We start from the raw sequence: 24,605 nt of genomic DNA, 5'->3' as shown, positions 1-24,605 counted from the left end.
GTTCCAGAGAACCAGTGTACTTGTAACTGAATGGAAACACTGTTCCAGCAGTTTCCAGAGTAATTTGAATACTGTCAGTGCTAAAAACCTGTGAGTCAACTCACCCTAACTTGTCCTTTCCCATCACTTTCATCAGATTTACTGCTCACACATGGGCCTAGCTTATGAGAATAAGGCTTCGACTACTTGCTGTAGAAACTGTCACAATGTTCGAAACATGTGTTCATAGGATACATTGACATGTTGTTCATGTGGAAAAAGGTTAAAGATAAGTAAGATTGTTGTGATGTAAGATTATGATATCTTCATAGGTAATATTGATACTTTCAGTGATATTCTTCTACAAGGCAACCAAATGACAGTTCCGATTCTTGATGCTTTATCCAACCTGGCCTTGAAACCAGAACTTCTAGCCGAGGTATGGCTCAATATTAACTTACACAATAATTATTGATAGTTGGTATTTGAAAGAACTTTCACAGTCTTTCAATAAGGCCAAATTCTGATTGTATGTGTCTGTAATCTCCCGAACATTCCACACTCCCGGGGATTTCGGGGAAGATAAGGTCCCCAGTAGCCCATGCTTGTTCCTTCCCAGGATAAAGAGGAACACGTTATCAGGCTCTGTGACTGACTGGATGTCATTGTATCCCAATGCGTGGATCGATGCTCGTCCTCTCATTCACGGGTTTGTCAGGTTGAGACTTGATTAGTTACAGACCACTGTGGTATAGCTGAAACGTCTTACTGCAGCATTAAACACTTCAATTCCCTGCCCTGCCACCAAACATTACATCCTATCTGTACTGCAGTACATGTCCGTATTATTGGATGATGAGTCAAGGAACAAACAGAAGTCTGTTATAAAATGAATTTAAATGTTGAATCTGAAATGAATAAAGAATTTGTCAGAAAAACTTCATCACTGTTGTAACTATGATGTTTCTTTGTGTAGGTGCGAGGTTCTGTTCTGCAGACATTGTCCTCTGTCGAGATGGATGATCTCCCTGTGGTGGTCAAGTTTCTACTCCAGACGGTCACACCGCAGGATTCACTTGAGGTAACAGACGTGTTTAGTTGGCACAGACAGTCACACTGTTGGATTTACTGGAGGTAGCAGACGTGGTTGGCCGTGTGCAGACAGTCACACTGTCAAGATTTACTAGAGGTAGCAGACGTTGTTGGTTGTGTGCGAACAGTCACACTGTCAGATTTACTAGAGGTAGCAGACGTTGTTGATTGTGTGCGAACAGTAACACTGTCAGATTTACTAGAGGTAGCAGACGTGTTTGGTTGTGTGCGAACAGTCACACTGTCAGATTTACTAGAGGTAGCAGACGTGTTTAGTTGTGTGCAGACAGTCACACTGGTGTATTCACTAGAGGTAGCAGACGTGTTTAGCTGTGTGCAGACAGTCACACTGTAGGATTCCCTGGCGGTAGCAGACGTGTTTGGTTGTTTGCAGACAGTCACATTCAAGGATTCACTAGAGGTAGCAGACATGTTTTGTTGTGCCCAATCACACCCCAAATTATTGATGACGTATTTATTATCTTGATTGTTAACATGCATATCTATTTCCGTAGATATATTACAAAATGCATCCATCATCCAGTTTATCTTTTTCAACTTTCAACAGATTGTAACGGAAATTCGAGCAAGCATTGATTTTAAACCTTTACCTGCTACCCCAAGCAAGTCCAGCAAAAAAGACAAGATGAAAAAGAGGTGAGAGAAGTAATTTATATCAAGCAAGAATCTATTAGCAGATATGTCTTCTTCCTAGACTGAAACCATTTATTAATGATAAAGTGGATAATTTTCAAGTAGTAATGGCTCAATTCTTACAATATATATTTTGGCAAAGATTATAAAATGTTTGATAAAGATTGAGTCAAATTTATGAAAACAAGAAAATTAATGAAAAAAGCAATGGCAACATCTGGGAACTTGAAGATATGGTCTAAGGGGAGATAACTCTGATTATTCTGAGACAAGTACTGTGGATGGTGGAGAGCAACATCCATTGTCCAGTGTAATCCCTGTTCTACTATGATTAATATACCAGACCCGTTCATCGCCATAGCTTCATTTCGAGCCCGATTTGAATGACAGGATGCTAAAACATAGCAGTCCAGTCAAATTACGCTGATGAGAGGGAGAATTTCTGTGCTATAAGTTAGTGAGGAGGAAGATGGGAGAATGAAGCTGTCGTGGTGAATTGGACCAAGGTATTTGTCACAACAGAATGGCTATAAATACAGGCAGAGAAGGGAGTGATGCATAAATAGTGTCATTACTCTCACATGGGACACACTGCTGACACTTGATAAACTGCATGCACACACACTGGGTGTCTTGTGTTGTAGGACAGCATCAGATGGCAGTGTGGAGAAGGGGAACGAAGCACTGACATTGGATGCCATCAAGTCCGGCATTCGCTTCCAGAAAACTGTGTCCGAAGCTTGGATAAAGGTAGTGCCTTAAAGGCCAAGTTGTGTTCCATATTTCAGGGAATGTTTGGATGTACACATCAGTGAGATACATACTTGTGGTAACACATGTGGTGTCTCCTTGGGCAAGTGACTTTGTTTGAAATGTGTCTCTGTTATTCCCAGCAGTGAATGGGTACCCGGTAGGATGAGATGGCAATCTGATTGTTAACCTTCTAGCGCCTCACATGCAGCTTGGGTTGTATACTCCCCAGGGAGCTGAGAATGGTTGTTAAGTGCACGCTGATCCACTGAACCAGGGTAATAATAGTGCTGTGCTTTATAGCACAATATAAATGGCCTATTATTATTATTATCATTATTATTATTATTATTATTATTATAGGCAATCGACAACCTGAAGGACCCAGCTGATCACAAGGTGATTGACATCTTTGTGCTGCTGATTCTCCACGCCACGAACCGCAAGAAGCCAGTGGAGAGCCTCTTCAGGAACAAGATCCGTTCAGGGGCATTTACAGAACCTCTGCTGCAGTCAGCCTTCACTGACCATGCTCAGGTGGGTTATGGTAAAGGGAAACATCTAAGACCTGCATCACTTCTTGCTTTCCTGTACCATGGGGTACACAGCACTGCCTCTCATATTCCTTGGGCATTCCTCGTTTGTTTGTTGTTTACGCCGCACTCAGCAATATTCCAGCTATATGATGGAGGTCTGTATATAATCAAATTTGGACCAGACAATCCAGTGATTGACATCATGAGCATCAATCTACACAATTTCGATACGATGACATACAACAAGCATGGGTTGCTGAGGACCAAGAATCTTCACGGGGCCACATTCCTGGCAATCAATACTAGCTGTCCTGTTCCTGTTCAGATGTGTAGTGACCGCCTCCATGGTCTAGTGGTAGAGTGTCCGCCTGGAGAGCGAAAGGTTGGGGGTTCGATCCCTGGCTGCTTTGTACCAAAAGACGTTAATAGTTGGTACTTGTTGTTACCCTGTCTGGCACTCGACATTAAAGGGCTAAAACAAGGACTGGTAGGCTCGGAGTCAGTATACTGTGTCTGAGTGGGGTATTCATGTTAAACTGCAGCATGGTATCTCAATGGGCTAGTGCTATGCAATCGGCTTTCGTCTGGACCAGTACAAGCAGCCACATACACACACAAACACATAGTGCATACATGTAGCTCTATAAGTGAAGTTAAACCCCATGTCGTGTTGTCTCCAGATCCTGAGAGGGTACTTCCCGTCTGTGCAGTCGCTGGCTGAGGTGTTACTGAGGTCCCCAGAGCCAGGGATCTGCTTCTTCGCCTCCGCTATGTATCGACACGCCTTTGCTGTGTTTGACAGCTACTGTAAACAGGTATAATCGTCTTCAAGGTCTTAACTATCTAAATGTCTGTGGGAAGATGCAGACATGGTTGCCTTACTTCTGCAGAGTAAGCAAATCACCTGAACCTCACTGTTGAACTTTTGGGGTATCAATTACAGGTGCAGATGCTAGAGGTGAACTGCTACATCGATACATCGGTGCATCGTGAGTTTTCATGCGACTATCCCATGCATGATACTGTTTTTTTTTCTGCATCGATACAAGACAATATACTTTCTGAAATATATATCTTTCTTATCATTTCATGACGCCTGGCGTTGTTGTCTCTTAAATATTGCAAAATTCGTTGTAATTAGTGTTTCAATTTCACTACTAAATATAGCTGCTACGAACATGTGTACAAAGCAGACTTCCTTTTGAACCTGCCAAGTTGCCACGCAATTTGATGTGAATATGCATATCACGATGAGTGTCGTTTTTAAAGATTTTTAAACTTATCCTATCTCACGCTATGAATTTTTTCCTCCTCCTTTTGATCCTGGTGTGGAAATGTACTAGAAGTTTCCAGCTTAAAAAACATTTCACCCAAACTCATTCCAACATCACCATGGCCACTACCAAAACAAATGGGTCCCGCACTACGATCCTGTGCATTGTGACCCTAAGTGACCTGATCACCTGACACATCAATCTCTTCTCATCGCAAAGGTATGGGGAAAGTTGAAAGAGAATTTTTATTTGTTTTGTTTATTAATCTTCCTCTGCCAAATACATGAACACCCAGTTTGCAAAAACTGCAGGCCCAGTCAGTGAAGTTATCACAACGATGTTCACAGTATTCTAAATTATCCAAGGAAGATTTCCATAATTATGTTTGCAAGTGTCACACTTGACGAGCGATCGAAGTCTGCCTCTAAAGACGCAGAACATTGGCGTTCACCTAAAGAGAAACCAAAGAGAGTTACCCAGAAGGCAGTCCATTCTCAGGTTGCTGTGGTCAATCAGCCCATGTCGTCTACCAACACATCACTATTAGTGGAGGGCGACATCTTGTATGATAGTTTTCTGTATGAAGATATTCCTACCAAATCTAACACCATGCCCGGTTCCTGTGGGCTTGACAACGCCCAAGTGGTTTCTTCATTGGCTACCGAAGATCATCACAGTGTTCTTACTAAAGATGAATCTTCTACACAAGATATGACAATCACCACAAGATATGAGAGTCGTCCTACATCTCCCACACTGCAACGTATGGACAAATTACGGATGGGATTACTGATCCCTCACAGAATAAATCTGCCCCCAGGCTGTGCAGGGACAATCACCGACTGCTATGAACAATGTTTCATGCTCTTCCTCGCTTACTCCATAAGGAAGAAAAAGTCGGGATCTCACGCACCCTTATAATAAGGATTGATAGTCAGATCAACATTGACCCAAGGGCCTGATTGATCGCGGCAGAAGGAATGACATTGACCATCGGATTGATATCACTCTGAGGAGGACTCTCAATCAGACAAGCGGATCAACATGACATTTGGATTGACTTCATACTGAGGAGCAAGGTCGATCAGAACATTCAGATCGCTATCGACATTCGGATTGCCATGGACATGAAGACAGGTCACATTTGGATCCACAGCGACATACAGTTCGACATCTGCCAGGGGATCTACTTCGACATGTCGATTCTGATCAACCTGGGGATCGACATTGCAGCTGGGATCGACATCGATGCCCCTCACATATGGTTAGCTATCAACATATCGACTTCTACACTTTTGCTTCTTCACAGTTCCGCCAGCCTGTCGGAAAGAGAATGATGTGGCAGGTTATCATGGTTATGTCAGATAATCAGGTCGCTTAGGGTTGCAACACGCGGGATTGTAGTGTGTGACCCATTTATTTGGGTCGTGACCATGGTGATGCTGGGAAGTGTTTTTGAAGCTGGAAACTTTGTTCTAGGACGTTTGCACGCAAGGATCGAGAAAAGGAAGAAGAAATGCATAGTGTGAGATAGGATAAATGTAAAAAAAAAAAAAATTTATAAGAATATTTTCAATTTTTCTGGGAGCATTTTTGTTGTTTGAAGTAAAAAAGTTTAGATGTGTGGTCAAAGGGGAGGTAACTCCATAATCCAAGCCACAAGAACTCATCGAGTCCTAATGATTTGAACTTTCTTCAAAGATGTTTAATATGTGTGTAACTAACCATTTGTGTTGACTCTCCAGGAGATTGTTGGGAACCTGGTGACACACATCGGCAGTGGTTTTGCAGGCGAGATCGACAGCTCTCTGGACATTCTCTCCGACCTGGTACACCACCATCTCTCCAGCATGGCTCCCTTCGCTATCTTTGTCAAGGTTAGAATAGACCCTTTTTTGGAAGAAACACCATCTAAATGATCCAGTTCATAGTATGCTTAGCATTCTGCCAAGAAATATATGATAATTTAGCTGCAATATCATGATCAGTTTTCTCATAGTACTTTAGTTTTTATACAGAAAATATCACGGAAAATATGCATGAGATCCACATTCAGGATGGCAAACATGGAGAATCTGTCTGTTTGTCTGTCAAGTGAAACCTTGTTAATTCGTATGAAGCAGTTCTCAATTAAATATTCCGGATTAAGCCTAAAAACATAATAGTCTTGGTTCTCAGGCTCTGCCCACATCATCAGAAAGGCTGCCACACATTTTGTTTTTAATTCCATTTTTTATTTATTTTTATAAAAAATCCTAATACTTAAGAACAATGCGGTCCAATATTGTGTGCAGTTACTTGCCTTGACATGCACACTGGTTTACATCTCGTGTTATGGTCATGACGGCAACAGGAGTTTGTATGCTTGTTTATGTAGGGAACCCCTTTCCCAGGTTGATGGTACACAACTGTTTATCCGGTGACATACTAGTTTGATCAAGCCAAAAAATCACCACCTGACCGCACTATATTTTCAAAAGTCTGCCTGAGAACCAATTCTTTTATTTTTGTAAGCCTAACAAATAGATCGTTTAAAGCTAGACTTTTATGTTGAATGCAGATGTTTCTAAGCTATTATGAACATGACTTTAGAATCTGCATGTTTTGTTTCTTACAATTGATGATGGCGCCAGCTGCCAGGCTGTACCTTGATAGAACAGCCTATGGATGAATCATTGATACACCGTCCCTGTTAGATACTGTTCTTAATACAGTCAGTTTATTTCAAAATGTATCTAACCCTCTTTCGCTTTTGGAAAACGTTTTGAAATACGCTCGTAATTAAGACAGTATCTTACGTGACTCGTTTAGTAATCTATGTATGTCTAAATATATATACCGGGTATTGCACATGAATTATCTGCAACAGTAAATATAAATGCTATATACAAATATATATCTGAACCATTGTGTAATTTCAGGGATTTCTTGACTACTTCGACAACCGTTCAATGACGCAGATTCGTAAACTTTATGCCATGTTGAGTCGTCTAGCTTTCCACAACCCCGATGATGGTGGACTTATACAGGTCAATATGAACTAACATTTTACCTTGATTGATATTGAATTACCTACATCGTGAAGTTATTGATGCCATGTACAAATACCTCTGTTGGTGATTCCTAGTCAATATTCAGAGCTGCCAACCATTATGCTTTGGCATAATAATTATGCTTTTGAGCCTAAAATTACGTTATTACACTTATCCACCCCAAATTATGATATTTTACATTTTTTTCACGAATTATTTACATGCATATTATATCACGAAGAGCAAATTGTAAATGCACCGATCACGTGAAGCATTCTACAGGGAGCTAATTGCATGTACAACGATATATCTTTGGAACTCGAAAAACCACATTGTCTTTCTGCAATACAGTTAATTTCGTCACATGATTAATTTTCGAAATCTGTAGAGCTTTGACAATGTGTTTCGACATGAATGCAGTGTTTCCGATGCCGTTTTTTGTAGCTCCCGCACAGCAACTTGGATTAAATGCTTTCATAACTGATTTATAATCTATAATTACCAAAGTTGTTCAGAATACAACATGGTTGTTTGAAATGTGGCCCCTATTTTTGAGTACTTTTTTTATTTTGATGTCCAAATGTCGAAGCAAAAACCAGCATTATGGCATGGTACTCTTAACATTACTCTTTTCCACATGAAATTATGCTTTTCTACCCAACTGATTACTCCAGGGCTTCATTTAGGGTTGGCATCTCAATAGTTGTTGTTATTTGGAAAGGCATCATCTGCCTATTGCAGTCTATGCCATTTACTTTTGAGCCAACTTGTCTTTTAAGCATCACTCACTGTGATACTATATTACTCAAAAGAAGTTAACTGATTCTTTCATATTACTGTAGTTAATCTGTCGTACCATGACATAAGAGAACACCTGACTGTTTTGACCAAAGAAATGTTACTTTTGGCTTCAAATTTGGACTAGTGTCTAATGTGTTTTTGTTTATGATTGACTTATGTTATATGTTACATATAAAGGTATTACTTGCCGTTGATGTGAAGTGTGTGGTTCCTGGAATTTCATTTTCATTTTCCTAGGCCTGGAATAGTTTTAGAAAAATAGAAAATTGTTATAAGGCATGGAAAAGTCATGTAAATATTTTTACCCCAGTATTTTTTTCCAGTGATTTGTCAGTGAGAGGGCAATAAGTATAACCTAGCCATCGACCATTTTCTGTATTCTGAGTTGAAGTTTGAATTGTGTTGATGTGATATTATGAAAAACAGGCCTAATACTGAGGTAAAGACATGGAAATGTGTCCTGCTTTCAGGATGATCTTCACATCATCATCAGGAAACAGCTGTACAACAGCAGCCTCAAGTAGGTGGAACAGTCATTGTGTTTGGGCTGGGCTAGGTAAATCAGATACCCACATGTACCCACAGGACTACCCGTCCCGTGGTTGGTCACGTGATATATTGTTTAATGACAAAAATTAACTAGAACTATATGGGTATACTACAAGACACTAATGTTAACATTTCTTTCTGACTATGCATAAATTCCTTCTGACTTTCATATGTTTGAATAAGGATAAAACTTCAGTAAACTTCAGTGTATGCATGACTAGATCGTTTTATACGTGCATGTAAATACATTTTGCCAGGGCTACGGTCAAACTTTTCCCACTCAGACGTTTTGTACCTATCTCTTGAGACCAACAGCGGGTACCTGGGTAGGGTTGGGTAATAGGGGGGTGGGTACCCGGGTAGTAAATCTGGACCCATCCCAGCCATCACCGTTTCTTATGGCTGATATTTTAAGTGGAGTGAGTTTGGTTTAGCATTGCTTTGAACAGTGTTTCAGTTATACCACAACATGTCAGCTTAACATGAGAGAGAAAGCTGAGCATGCTCAGTCGTTTACTTCTTTGATCAAACCCACCAACATGGGAATGGTCCTCTTAAGCCAATAAATATCATTAGAGCAAATGTGTGAATGAAACCCATGATCATAGGATTGTGGTGCTTTAAACACCAGCCACCCGTGCCGTGCCCCTCGTGTAATTGGAAATTCTATGGTGGTTGTATTGCAATTGGTGACATAGTTACTTCTGAAGTCATTCCCCTAGAGAATCGGGTCCATGTGTGTAAGCATCGACTATTGTTGTAAATGTGTTGTAAGGATGTGAAATGTAGCTGATTGATGTCCTTGTACCCACTGGTGTGGATCAACAACCAGTTTACCGGGCCAAGACTGGATTATTACGGTATGCCCCGCCACGAATGGGTGCTTTCCATCCGTCCTTCCATCCGTGTCAAAGAACTAAAAAAACATAACAGAAATCTTAACCAAACTTGGCACATGGATCGGTCTGGTGGTGAACTGGTGCTTTTTGATAGTTGGTGATTTTTAAAAAAAAAAATTTTTTGAGGGGAACAATTTTGACTTAGACTGAAAATGGCAGTAGTGCTCGTTTCCAGAGCAGATCTTGAAAACCAAGCAATATTTCTTGCCTTGACTGACATACTATAGACCACACTTCAATTCAGTATTCAGGAGAGGAACAGAGAAAGCTGTTGAGAAACAAATTGTATTGTTATTGTTAGTTTGGCGAGTTGTGTGCAAGTTACAGTATGGCTACTCCAGACTGACATGAACACATGGACCTGCACTGTGTTGACTGTAGGGTGACCACTGGTGTCTGGAGGCTTTGTGTTGTGTTGGCCATGTTTTATATAAACTCTGTGATTTCTTCATCGTTTCAGGTATAAACGCATGGGAGTGATTGGTGCCATCATGGTTGTCAAAAGTATTGCCTACGTCCGGTAAGTGTACGCAGGGAGTGGGGGTTGTGGCTTACATGGATCTTTGATCATACTGTCAACCACTGGTTGGTCTTGATCTGTTTACAAGCCATTGTGATATTGTAGTGTCGTGTAGTGTTGTGTGTGGTGTGGCGTGGTGTGGCGTGGCTGGTAGGGTTGCTGACTGCTGTTTCAAACAACACTTACTTATACACTACTCAATATATATATTTTAATTACCAGTACGTCATGCAGGCTGAATCACAGTTTTTCATCCTCCTCGTCTTGTGTGTTTCTGTATCAACTTCATGATAAATTACGTATGTCTTACATTATTGCTCCCTGGTGAGATGGTAATATGATTGCCTTATAAGGAAACTTGGGTGGTATACTGCCAAGGAGACAGAGAATGAAATTTGAATTTCTAGTGGTGGTGACCACCTCTGTGGTCTAGTGGTAGAGCGTCTGCCTGGAGAGCAGAAGGTCCGGGGTTGGATCCCCGGCCGCGTCATACCAAAAGACTTTAAAAGATGGTACTTGTTGTTACCCTGTCTGGCGCTCGGCATAAAGGGGCTAAAACAAGGACTGGTCGGCTCGGAGTCAGTATACTGTGTCTGAGTGGGGTATTCATGTTAAACTGCAGCATGGTATCTCAGTGGGCTAGCACTATTAAATCGGCATCAGTCTGGACTAGTGCAATAACATTGGACGCAACGTTTAACCCAATTTCACCTCACCTGACCTCACTAGTGGTGGTAGTGGTAGTGGTAGTGAGAATGATATTTGAATTAGAAGTCATATCAGTGTTAGTATGCTGCCCAAGGAGCAGAGAATTAAATTTGAATTAGTAGAAGTGGTAGTAGTGGTGGTATCATTATTATAACCACATAATACAGCACTCCTGATGGACAGGTCATTTACTATGTTTTTACTGCATAAGTGTCAAGAATTAAGTTAACTTTCCCAACCTGAAATTGACTCGTCATCCCAAAACAAAACAGTGTTTTTGTTCATTTAGACTTGTTGTTGAATTGATATGCAACATCATCAAACAGTTCCCCTGCCGTGTTGCAGCTCTGACCAGTCTGAGAGCACCATCAGTGACGACAAGCTGAAGGAGGTGGTGCACCTGCTGCAACTGGTCCGAACCAGCAGCACTGGCAGCCCCGAGGCCACCTGCCTGTTTCTGGATGAACTGTCGTCTGTCATCAGTAAAGGCAATGTAGACCCTAAAGTTGTGGTAGGTGACCCTTACAGACATGGAGGTTATCCCATCCGTGTGTTCTCATATCACAACGTGTGTCAGAAGGGTTGTACTTCCAAAGGGAGTGCGAGGGATATTCATGTATTCTGAGAGTTTTTGTCATATCAATATAAAAAGTAGGCTACGCACACGTTTGTAACAATGAATATAAAATAGACACTATATTATTGCCTGTATTAAGTAGCTGCCATTAAGAAGTAATAATTTTTTTTTTTATTTAGGTTAGGTTACGTTTGCTGCTCGATTTGTGTGCTGATTTAATGTATCTGGTCTTAAATATACCTTTCTATGAGCAATGGTATTGGAAATTCTGATCACTGCTCTAGTTCTGATAGTAATATCTCTTATACTACCGATATGTATATCGATATATATATCGGTAGCATAAGAGATAATACTATTAGAACTAGAGCAGTGATCAGAATTTCCAATGTATATATATATTATATCTCAACTTGCATTCTAAACTTCTTATTCCTATGCTAGGAGACACAACAGACCTAGTTATTGAAATACTATTTTGTTGCTGGGGAGTAAATATGTCTACTTATATGTAAAAAATGTGAAATATGTGAAGACATGTTGTGCTGTGGTGAAATGTGTACCTGAGTGCCCCGGTGTGGAACAACCCAGCCACTTCACAACAGTTACTGTTCACAAGGGATGGGTATTGGAGGTTTAAACTGTATCACGGGGCCACAATATTTTGCAATGCACAAGGCCATATTGCAATATTTATCACGATAAATTGTATAATTCTAATTTTTAAATTCAGAAATAATCTGATACATTTAGGTATAAAGGTAAGTTCATAAATGGAACAAAACAAGATGCTGGTACAACATAATGTTTACTCAGTCAAAAAATACTATCTTTGGGGCTATCTTTGGGCCCCAGATTCTCGCTCTTGGGCAACGAAGGCATTTGGCGAGTATATAGAGAATCTCACCCGAGTGTCTTTTGATATTAAATATATCAACACGAGTTGACAAAAGTGGAAAAATTCCGAGGCTTGCCGAGGATTTTTGCCACGTTTATCAACGAGTGTTGATATATTTGATATCAAAAGACACGAGGGTGAGATTTTATTTATCATCCAACATCATTCTTCCAACTTTTTCAATTTGTAGACATTAATTAGCAGTGTCTTCAGTGTAAAAAGTACTGCTAACAGCTTCAGTAGCAGAGCCATTAGTGATGTCATTTGATTGTGACGTCATGGTAACCAGTGACGTCACAATGGTCTGCAAAGCATTGTGATGTATTTTCATTGCAGCGATATCTACAGTGTAGATATCACTTGATCTAATCCAAGCGATATCTCCTGTGGGAGCCAGTTTTGGATGATAAGTAACGTTAAGCACATGATAAAAATCCCAATTTGAAATCGCCCGATACATCAAGCACGAAAAAATGATATTGTGATACATATTGTGGAAAGAATGAACCTCAAGTTACCGATATACCTCACACCGTTACTATTTACTGTGTTGAAGATCTCAGTGGCAGTATTCCTGTTTCAGCACTGGATTTCTGAGAACATGATAGCAGATTTCCAGGATGATTTTGTGGTGGACGTTGAAGAGAGCTTCATTCAGCAGTAAGTGTGAGATGTGATAATTACATGTTGGAATCTCCGTAACTACTGTCATAACAGCAGGTGTTTGTGCAACAGAATGCTACGTGAAGGTGTTGGTCACCATAGTGAATAGGGGGCTGGATGGCCAAGTCGTCTAAGGCGCCGCGATTCGCTATGCAGAGTTGCGTCCCTTGGGCACGCCAGAAACCTATGATTGTGGGTTCGAATCCCGGTTCGCCCCAATTATGTTTCTAGGTTTGTCAGCACCATACCCGTGCTCGTGGGTTTCACCAAAGTGGTAAACGTCTGAGACCTGCATCATTTCGGCCTTTCCTCCCAAATAAAGCTGACACGCCATGATATAACTGGAATAATGTTAAAAGCGGCGTTAAACCCAACTCACTCACTCATTCACTCACTCATTCACTCATTATGTGAATACTCACTGGTCAAGTTGTATGACTTCAAAGAACGTGTTCATACTATGTCTGAATGTGCTTGTACATTTTGATGCTAGACCTGTTTACCTTGAATGAGATTCTGCCAAATTAAAACAAGATTGTTATTGTCGACCTATGATTCAGAAATATGGTGTGTAAGTCTCCTGAAATGGTTCAGACAAATTGTGCAATTTGTATTCATCAGCTAAGCAAAGGGAGAGCACTCTCAGATTTCATCAGTTGAATCTATGATTCTTGGACCTGTTGCAGGGATCACATGGTTCCTCTACAAGATATGTACAATCTGAATGAGGACACGGACAGTTCTATAGCGATCAACCTGCTGCCCCTTGTAGTGGCTAATCACAAGAAGAAGGCCAACACAAAGGAAAGTGCAAGGTGGGGGAAACACTCAAATTATGCTGTGACGAGTTCATTGATTGTCATTACAAGTGTACACAATAATCTGATGGCAATGGTTTGGTAGGTATTTAGAAAATGTCGTATTTAGCTCATCCTGACACATACAAATTACTAATTGCTTATCTCATCTTATTCTGAAAAGGTAGTGGAAACTCCTGTGCTGTGTTCACAAGAACAGAGAAAAACATCTCACCCGAACGCACCCCTCAGCCGTGCAGCGCAACCAGATGCACATGACCAAACTGGTACACTTGTCACTATCTCATTTTTGCGCCAACTGCACACTATCTTCAAGACATCGCCAGAGAAGATATTGCCGTGATTCACCAGTTTTGACCCTTAGTGCTCGATCAATCGAAGATAACTAGATTCAAACTCGCCCCAAATCCCGCAGACTTGTAGATATCAGGTTACTGACACGTGACCACCTACCGAGAGTCCATGCTCCCAAGTTTTACTATGTAATTTGGATCATGAGTGAAAATGATTGTGTCAAGATTATGCCCTCCGAGTCAGTATACTGTGTCTGAGTGGGGTATTCATGTTAAACTGCGGCATGGTATCTCAGTGGGCTAGTACTATGAAATCGACATCAGTCCGGACTAGTACAAGCAGCCAAACACGTGCATCGATGTTGCTATATAAGTGAGATAATCTTGAATCTGACATTAAACCTAATTCAGCTCACCTCACCAAGCCATCCCCGCTTCTAGTATATGTGTTAAGGTTGTAAGTGTAAGCGAAATGAGAGGGTGACGAGTGTACCGGATTGTTCACAACTTCCGGTGCGGCTGAGGGGTGCGTTCTGGTGAGATGTTTTTCTCTGTTCTTGGGAACACAGCACAGGAATTTCCACTACCTTTTTGGAATGAGATCAGATAAGTAATAAGTATGAGTCAGGATAAGTATAAATGATATTTTAACCTTAAGAAATACATCTTTGCAACAATCAAGATATTTGGAGTTCAGTGGAGGTTGTGTGGAGGTTACTTCAGTGTAGTTTATTTTAAAATGCTTTTGTTTTATTTCTAAATTTTGATGTTTTCTGTTTTGGCTTTAAATTTGAGCAATTTAACCTCATAATGCAACATGTTGAGCCAGTTTGCACTAAGATGTGGCTGGGATTTCTATCAGGAAGGCTTTCAACCATCAGCCTCTAATCCAGCTCAGTAATTCTGCGACTATTCATCCACTAGGATGTGGTGTGTGAGTGTGTATTGTGGAATACATCCCATTCCAGAGAGCCGAACCCCACATGTCTGTCTCCACACTTCCGGCTGGTCCACATCTGTGAAAAGGTACAAAATGGCGGTGATCTGGAGGGCATTGATGCATTACTAGGTGAGTAGGAAGCTACATTGTGTCAGTGGTTCAAAGCTGATTAGCAAATTTGAATATAAAAAAGTTCTCAAGGTATTTTTAGCTTATGAACTATCTAGAAGATGGAGAGTAAAGAACAAAGTGTACATCTTTATGGATAACAACTTCTGATTTATTGCACATAGTGACGTCTCGATGTAGATGAGCAACCCACCAAAGGAGTGATCCATAAGATTCCTTGGGACTGTGGTGCCTCATGCATTGGTCAAACCTCCCGCCCAGTAGATACCCGGATTGAAGAACATAAAACTTCAACAGCCAAAGCAGATGACAACTTGGCCCTCTCAGACCACCAGCAAAAATTTTCAAGCAATTGAATTCAGTTTGACACAGTCCAGATCCACTCAACCAAACACCAGGACTTTAGTAAAAGAAAACTCTCAGAAGCCATAGAAATCTTCCGTCACAAACCTTTGATCAACAGAGATCAAGGGTATTTCATCTCGTTTCTGAAAGCTAATGAAGCAATTGGCCTTTGTAATTAGTATCCAATTGGCTTGTAACAATTTTTTAATTCTTTTTATCCTTATCCTTCCTGTACATCTGGCTGTGTGTCACGTATTAGCTGTAGTCTGTACTGACAACCATGTGTTTGTGGTAGGCTGCCCTCTGTACACAGTCAAGGAGGAGGTGTATGAGAAGAACGAGTGTCTGTCTGACTGTAGTCTGTACTGACAACCATGTGTTTGTGGTAGGCTGCCCTCTGTACACAGTCAAGGAGGAGGTGTATGAGAAGTACGAGTGTCTGTCTGACTGTAGTCTGTACTGACAACCATGTGTTTGTGGTAGGCTGCCCTCTGTACACAGTCAAGGAGGAGGTGTATGAGAAGAACGAGTGTCTGTCTGACTGTAGTCTGTACTGACAACCATGTGTTTGTGGTAGGCTGCCCTCTGTACACAGTCAAGGAGGAGGTGTATGAGAAGTACGAGTGTCTGTCTGACTGTAGTCTGTACTGACAACCATGTGTTTGTGGTAGGCTGCCCTCGGTACACAGTCAAGGAGGAGGTGTATGAGAAGTACGAGTGTCTGTCTGACTGTAGTCTGTACTGACAACCATGTGTTTGTGGTAGGCTGCCCTGTGTACACAGTCAAGGAGGAGGTGTATGAGAAGTACGAGTGTCTGTCTGACTGTAGTCTGTACTGACAACCATGTGTTTGTGGTAGGCTGCCCTCGGTACACAGTCAAGGAGGAGGTATATGAGAAGTACGAGTGTCTGTCTGACTGTAGTCTGTACTGACAACCATGTGTTTGTGGTAGGCTGCCCTGTGTACACAGTCAAGGAGGAGGTGTATGAGAAGTACGAGTGTCTGTCTGACTGTAGTCTGTACTGACAACCATGTGTTTGTGGTAGGCTGCCCTGTGTACACAGTCAAGGAGGAGGTGTATGAGAAGTACGAGTGTCTGTCTGACTGTAGTCTGTACTGACAACCATGTGTTTGTGGTAGGCTGCCCTGTGTACACAGTCAAGGAGGAGGTGTATGAGAAGTACGAGTGTCTGTCTGACTGTAGTCTGTACTGACAACCATGTGTTTGTGGTAGGCTGCCCTGTGTACACAGTCAAGGAGGAGGTGTATGAGAAGTACGAGTGTCTGTCTGACTGTAGTCTGTACTGACAACCATGTGTTTGTGGTAGGTTGCCCTCTGTACACAGTCAAGGAGGAGGTGTATGAGAAGTACGAGTGTCTGTCTGACTGTCTGTACTGACAACCATGTGTTTGTGGTAGGCTGCCCTGTGTACACAGTCAAGGAGGAGGTGTATGAGAAGTACGAGTCACTGTCCCACAAGGAAAAGGATGTGATCTGCACCACACTCTTCCACAGCCTGAACTGGTTCCGTGAGGTGAGTCAGGAACAGTGTCTCAAAGCTTCGCAATATCAATGACTTGAATAGTGATTTGTCTAATGCCTCAATTTCATGAAATATAATAACTCTATTATTCAGATACAGCTCAACATTATGTTTCTTTGTGTCCACCTATAAAATACCTAAATTACCCTAATGAATGATTTTTGTGAGATAAATCACATAACTGACATTAAACTGAACAGCATATTTTGTTGGGAAAAACTATTAACTGATCATAATCCTGATTGAGAATAGCGTTTATTTCTTTAGCAATTTGCAGACCTTTTTTTGCACATGGCAACTTGAGGCAGCATTTTTCTTTTTTTGGTTTATGGTTAAATTTCATTATCTAAGATATAAACAAAAACGTTACTGTTAACATCTTTTATAACAGTTAACCGAAAGCATTGCACAGATTCTGGCCACTGTAATCTCCTGTACTGAGGAAGGACGGTTTCACAGACACTGCATACACATGTCACATGCATTAAGGATGCTGCACTTTAAACAAAATAAGCCTTTGTTTTTAAGCAGACCCTGTGTAATGGGGGCTGTGTAATGGGGGCTGCGTAATGAGGGCTGCGTAATGGGGGCTGCCTCATGGGAGCTGCGTAATGGGGGCTGGGTAATGTAATGGGGGCTGTGTAATGGGGGCTGCCTCATGGGAGCTGCGTAATGGGGGCTGCCTCATGGGGGCTGGGTAATGTAATGGGGGCTGTGTAATGTAATGGGGGCTGGGTAATGTAATGGGGGCTGGGTAATGGGGGTTGTGTAATGGGGGCTGTGTAATGTAATTTGGGGCTGGGTAATGTAATGGGGGCTGGGTAATGTAATGGGGGCTGGGTAATGGGGGCTGTGTAATGTAATGGGGGCTGGGTAATGGGGGCTGGGTAATGTAATGGGGGCTGGGTAATGTAATGGGGGCTGGGTAATGGGGGCTGTGTAATGTGATTGGTTGGATTTTAGCTCCACCGCCCCTGCAGTTGGTTTTCTCAACTATGTGCTTATTACAGATGATATGTAGATGTTGTTTGTAACACAACCATAGTTGTGATTGAATGACTTGTGTGCTGGATTTCTTTATTAATGATTTGAATTTGACAGAACTTAGCGTGCATGTCCTCTGAGGCGGGAAAGATCAAAGGTTTTTGCAATGAGTAAGATGAATTCGAACTAACTCAGCACTTATCATATGTCATGATTGTGTCAAATCGCTTTGGAGGTCATGAACTCATGAAATGACTTTGGTCAAGGGTGCTCAGCAATTTTGATTTGCATTTGATGAAACTTTATATACAGGTCATGATTGGTCAAGGTCATAAAACCGGAAGTGCTCATAACTTTTGTAACAGCGGTATCACGTCTATGTGGAATGACAACAAATACTTGTAGGGGTTTCATGGGATTTCGTCTGTTCTATAGGGGATCCCACCACGATACGGATAAGGATTAATACCTTAATACTTAATATAATAAGGTTGAATTAGAATCTATAATTAACCATTATTACATTTACTGTATACCATGAGCATGAATTTAAGCATATATTATCAGATCAACCATCAGAATATTATTACAGCTACAAATCCCATTTATATGATAAACATCAAAATATAACAATATATATTAGTCAGGTTGGGACTTGAGCTGTTTTGTGTTCATGAGATAGTGGAAGTCGAGGTAATATGGAAGCTCTTTTAGTGGGTTGAATTATGGGTTGAAATCAACAAAAACTATTACTAGAACTAACTCGGCAATAAACGCTTTTATGGAGTATGGCTGATTACAACTTATGATCAGAATCAACATTTCAACTGGCTTAAACTAAGCTGAACTTATAAACTAAACAAGAACCACCAATTACGACAATGAGGAACTAATCATGAAAACTAATTAATCTAAACTAATTAATCTAAACTAACTAGTCTAACATGACAGGTTATAGCATATGCTAGCAAAGTATGATGGCAGCAGGCAATACAAAGTGCTGTAAATACTAAACCCAGTCACAGACTGGTCAATCACGGAACAAACATGTTTTCCGCACAATTAATAAATGTGAACATCACAATCATAGTTGTATACTAACATGGACTTATAATATTACGTGTAAATCATCAATGCACGAAATCTTCAGAAACAATCTAACAGCACTAAACAGCATTGTGTCTCCTATACTTTGACAGAGAACTAAATCACTAGGATTACTCAATGTAGATTTATGGTGTGCTCATTATTCAAAGATGTGTTTGTGCCTCATTGTACTTTGATTGATGTATTCCTGCACCTGTAAGGTAGGACAAGATTAACAAGGGTTATGCTTGGAAGTTTTTGAAGACAGTGTGAAACTATGTGTAAAGGTATGTGTGTGTTCAGCCTGAATGCTTGTTTCCTTGATGTCAGCTGGCCAACTGCTTTGCCACACAAACGTCGCCGGAGATGAAGGGCAAGGTCATCATGAGGCTGCAGAACATCACGGAGGTGCAGAACACCCTGGAGAGATTGCTGGCCGGTACGTACAGTTCTGTGGAAGTCATACAAAGAGTGAATATGCTATATTGAAAGATAGAATACAAAATTGTGTTTATAACTGAAAAAGATTTATCGAGGTGTTCTCAAACGCAGATATTCGGCATCAGGTCTACAGCAAATGTCTGATATAATTCCCAAATTGAAATTAAAATTTCACAATTCAAGATTTTATTGAAGGAAATGTTTTAGCATTGCAAATGGGACTTGTATGTCTCTGTTACCAGGACCAATACCAACTTTAATACTCAGTTTTACATTATTGCATTATTTCAATGCTAAAATACCTTTAAATATTAGAACAGAAGGTCTTTATTTACAAATGTCCAATATGGTGTTTTTTCCCACTTGCCTGACAATGGCATTAAAGACTAAATTTTCTGTGCTGGAAAAGCAACTGCACTCGTCTTTAGTTTGGAATAAAAATGAAAAACATACTCAATACTGCATGTGATTTACAGTTACCCCAGGGTTCAGACCTCCAGTTGCAAACTTTGACCTTGAAGAGACCCAGCAGGTGGAGCCCAGCAGTTCTCGTGGAGCAGACGGCAAGAAGAAAGGGAGGAAACCAGGGAAGAAGTAAGACATGCATTTATGTCACTGAAACAGCTCAGCACTGAACAAAATGGTCTGTAGCTCTAGGTAGGAGACAGATCAAATTTAGGTCATTTTACTTGAAAATGAAGGAAATTTTGTGTTGCTTCTGCTAGTCATTTGTATCAGAAATTGAACTTTGAATCCTTGTTTGCATGTTATGATGATGATGATTATGATTATTATGATGAGGGCAATGTTGGCTGGATAGTCATAAACTTTGAAGAGGCGGTTGGGTGGCCTAGTGGTTTGCACGTCACGCTGAATATTTGGGTTTGATTCCCAACATGGGTACAGTGTGCGAAGCCCATTTTCTGGTCCATGCCATGAAATTGCTGGAATGTTGCTAAAAGTAGCGTAAAGCAATACTCACTCACTCATTAACCGTGCTGAGATAATCATTGGTAGAATAGGTAATTTAGAGGCTGAATGTTTGGCAGAACATGATAGGAACAGCACTCAGATGCGTGTCTGCTGGGAAGACTTGGCCGAATTCATCCTGCATGCTGCTATTTGGTCATGTGAACAATGATCCAGTAAAGAAAATAGTCCAGTCTTCTTCCTTTGTACACTGTATTGTGCAAAATGAGTTGTATTCATTGATGTGTTACAGGAAACAGTCCGAGAAGGAGAATATTTCAGCCGACTTGGATGAGAACAGCCGAGATTCCACACAGTCTGTGAGTTTGCTGTGGTAGCTTCGTCCTTATCAGGGGCGGTGGGGTAGGCTAGTGGTTATAGTGTTTGCTCTTATAGTGTTTGCTCATCACGTCGAAGACCCGGGTTCGATTCCCGACATGGGTACAACCTGTGAAGTCCATTTCTCACTCACTAATCATGTGGGACATTCTCATGTTTAGTAGTGGTGGGTTTACAAACAAGTTGGGTGACACATAGTTGAGATTACTCTACATGGGGTGGAGACACTGATTTGGATGCAGACAGTTTCACCTCGTCATTTTCACCTGTTTTCCTGATTTCCTGATATATAGTGACACCTTGTCAATCAATTTTCCAGTTAACTCAAGCATTCGGACGATGTCCTGTCTTTGTCTTCACTTGGACATTCCTACTTGAGGTTTCCATACTAACAAAGTACTTTATGGTAAAGTATAGTTATAGTGTGTTGTGACCTTCTGCTGTAGCTGACTCTTTGTTTCCAGGAGACCCAGAAGCCAAGCCAGTCAGGGGGGACCCAGCTGAAGGAGGGGGACAAGGAGGAGAAGATGGTCAGTCTGTCCACCTACACACAGTACTTCAGGTCAGTCTGTCCACCTACACACAGTACTTCAGGTCAGTCTGTCCACCTACACACAGTACTTCAGGTCAGTCTGTCCGTCTACACACAGTACTTCAGGTCAGTCTGTCAACCTACACACAGTACTTCAGGTCAGTCTGTCCACCTACACACAGTACTTCAGGTCAGTCTGTCCACCTACACACAGTACTTCAGGTCAGTCTGTCCGTCTACACACAGTACTTCAGGTCAGTCTGTCCACCTACACACAGTACTTCAGGTCAGTCTGTCCACCTACACACAGTACTTCAGGTCAGTCTGTCCACCAACACACAGGACTTCAGGTCAGTCTGTCCACCTACATGCAGCACTTCAGGTCAGTCTGTCCACCAACACACAGTACTTCAGGTCAGTCTGTCCACCTACACACAGTACTTCAGGTCAGTCTGTCCACCTACACGCAGTACTTCAGGTCAGTCTGTCCACCTACACACAGCACTTCAGGTCAGTCTGTCCACCTACACACAGTACTTCAGGTCAGTCTGTCCACCTACACACAGTACTTCAGGTCAGTCTGTTCACCTACACACAGTACTTCAGGTCAGTCTGTCCACCTACACACAGTACTTCAGGTCAGTCTGTCCACCTACACACAGTACTTCAGGTCAGTCTGTTCACCTACACACAGTACTTCAGGTCAGTCTGTCCACCTACACGCAGTAGTTCAGGTCAGTCTGTCCACCTACACACAGCACTTCAGGTCAGTCTGTCCACCTACACACAGTACTTCAGGTCAGTCTGTCCACCTACACACAGTACTTCAGGTCAGTCTGTCCACCTACATGCAGTACTTCAGGTCAGTCTGTCCACCTACATGCAGTACTTCAGGTCAGTCTGTCCACCTACACACAGTACTTCAGGTCAGTCTGTCCACCTACATGCAGTACTTCAGGTCAGTCTGTCCACCTACACACAGTACTTCAGGTCATTCTGTCCACCTACACACAGCACTTCAGGTCAGTCTGTCCACCTACACACAGTACTTCAGGTCAGTCTGTCCACCTACACACAGTACTTCAGGTCAGTCTGTCCACCGACACACAGCACTTCAGGTCAGTCTGTCCACCGACACACAGTACTTCAGGTCAGTCTGTCCACCTACACACAGTACTTCAGGTCAGTCTGTCCACCTACATGCAGTACTTCAGGTCAGTCTGTCCACCTACATGCAGTACTTCAGGTCAGTCTGTCCACCTACATGCAGTACTTCAGGTCAGTCTGTCCACCTACATGCAGTACTTCAGGTCAGTCTGTCCACCTACACACAGTACTTCAGGTCAGTCTGTCCACCTACACACAGTACTTCAGGTCAGTCTGTCCACCTACATGCAGTACTTCAGGTCAGTCTGTCCACCTACATGCAGTACTTCAGGTCAGTCTGTCCACCTACACGCAGTACTTCAGGTCAGTCTGTCCACCTACACACAGTACTTCAGGTCAGTCTGTCCACCTACATGCAGTACTTCAGGTCAGTCTGTCCACCTACATGCAGTACTTCAGGTCAGTCTGTCCACCTTCACACAGCACTTCAGGTCAGTCTGTCCACCGACACACAGTACTTCAGGTCAGTCTGTCCACCTACACACAGTACTTCGGGTCAGTCTGTCCACCTACACACAGTACTTCAGGTCAGTCTGTCCACCTACACACAGTACTTCAGGTCAGTCTGTCCACCTACACACAGTACTTCAGGTCAGTCTGTCCACCTACATGCAGTACTTCAGGTCAGTCTGTCCACCTACACGCAGTACTTCAGGTCAGTCTGTCCACCTACACACAGTACTTCAGGTCAGTCTGTCCACCTACACACAGTACTTCAGGTCAGTCTGTCCACCGACACACAGTACTTCAGGTCAGTCTGTCCACCGACACACAGTACTTCAGGTCAGTCTGTCCACCTACACACAGTACTTCAGGTCTGTCTGTCCACCTACATGCAGTACTTCAGGTCAGTCTGTCCACCTTCACACAGCACTTCAGGTCAGTCTGTCCACCTACATGCAGTACTTCAGGTCAGTCTGTCCACCTACATGCAGTACTTCAGGTCAGTCTGTCCACCTACACACAGTACTTCAGGTCAGTCTGTCCACCTACACACAGCACTTCAGGTCAGTCTGTCTACCTACACACAGTACTTCAGGTCAGTCTGTCCACCTACACACAGTACTTCAGGTCAGTCTGTCCACCTACACACAGCACTTCAGGTCAGTCTGTCCACCGACACACAGTACTTCAGGTCAGTCTGTCCACCTACACACAGTACTTCGGGTCAGTCTGTCCACCGACACACAGTACTTCAGGTCAGTCTGTCCACCTACACACAGTACTTCAGGTCAGTCTGTCCACCTACACACAGTACTTCAGGTCAGTCTGTCCACCTACATGCAGTACTTCAGGTCAGTCTGTCCACCTACACACAGCACTTCAGGTCAGTCTGTCCACCTACACACAGCACTTCAGGTCAGTCTGTCCACCGACACACAGTACTTCAGGTCAGTCTGTCCACCTACACACAGCACTTCAGGTCAGTCTGTCCACCTACACACAGTACTTCAGGTCAGTCTGTCCACCTACATGCAGTACTTCAGGTCAGTCTGTCCACCTACACGCAGTACTTCAGGTCAGTCTGTCCACCTACACACAGTACTTCAGGTCAGTCTGTCCACCTACACACAGTACTTCAGGTCAGTCTGTCCACCGACACACAGTACTTCAGGTCAGTCTGTCCACCGACACACAGTACTTCAGGTCAGTCTGTCCACCTACATGCAGTACTTCAGGTCAGTCTGTCCACCGACACACAGTACTTCAGGTCAGTCTGTCCACCTACACACAGTACTTCAGGTCAGTCTGTCCACCGACACACAGCACTTCAGGTCAGTCTGTCCACCTACACACAGCACTTCAGGTCAGTCTGTCCACCTACACACAGTACTTCAGGTCAGTCTGTCCACCTACATGCAGTACTTCAGGTCAGTCTGTCCACCTACACGCAGTACTTCAGGTCAGTCTGTCCACCTACACACAGTACTTCAGGTCAGTCTGTCCACCTACACACAGTACTTCAGGTCAGTCTGTCCACCGACACACAGTACTTCAGGTCAGTCTGTCCACCTACACACAGTACTTCAGGTCAGTCTGTCCACCGACACACAGTACTTCAGGTCAGTCTGTCCACCTACACAC

At 42.4% G+C, this 24,605-nt stretch overlaps 1 protein-coding gene across 1 annotated transcript; it reads left to right on the top strand.

The window, feature by feature from the left end:
* Positions 1-311: 311 nt before the first annotated feature.
* Positions 312-21,378, top strand: LOC125372814 (Fanconi anemia group D2 protein-like; the record flags this gene model as incomplete). The annotated part of the gene is made up of 19 exons (XM_048383464.1): positions 312-418; positions 956-1,060; positions 1,640-1,728; positions 2,370-2,475; positions 2,839-3,012; positions 3,692-3,826; positions 6,031-6,162; positions 7,207-7,314; positions 8,589-8,638; positions 10,027-10,086; positions 11,140-11,305; positions 12,853-12,929; positions 13,619-13,747; positions 15,012-15,112; positions 16,878-16,993; positions 19,403-19,511; positions 19,990-20,107; positions 20,736-20,802; positions 21,286-21,378. Coding segments are annotated over 19 exons (2,042 nt in total), but the record flags the coding sequence as incomplete, so codon positions are not given.
* Positions 21,379-24,605: the final 3,227 nt, after the last annotated feature.

Source organism: Haliotis rufescens, unplaced genomic scaffold (genome assembly GCF_023055435.1).
Source record: "Haliotis rufescens isolate VD_foot unplaced genomic scaffold, xgHalRufe1.0.p SCAF_488, whole genome shotgun sequence".
NCBI classification, from domain to species: Eukaryota; Metazoa; Mollusca; class Gastropoda; order Lepetellida; family Haliotidae; genus Haliotis; species Haliotis rufescens.
This window is presented reverse-complemented; position numbering and strand designations above follow the sequence as displayed.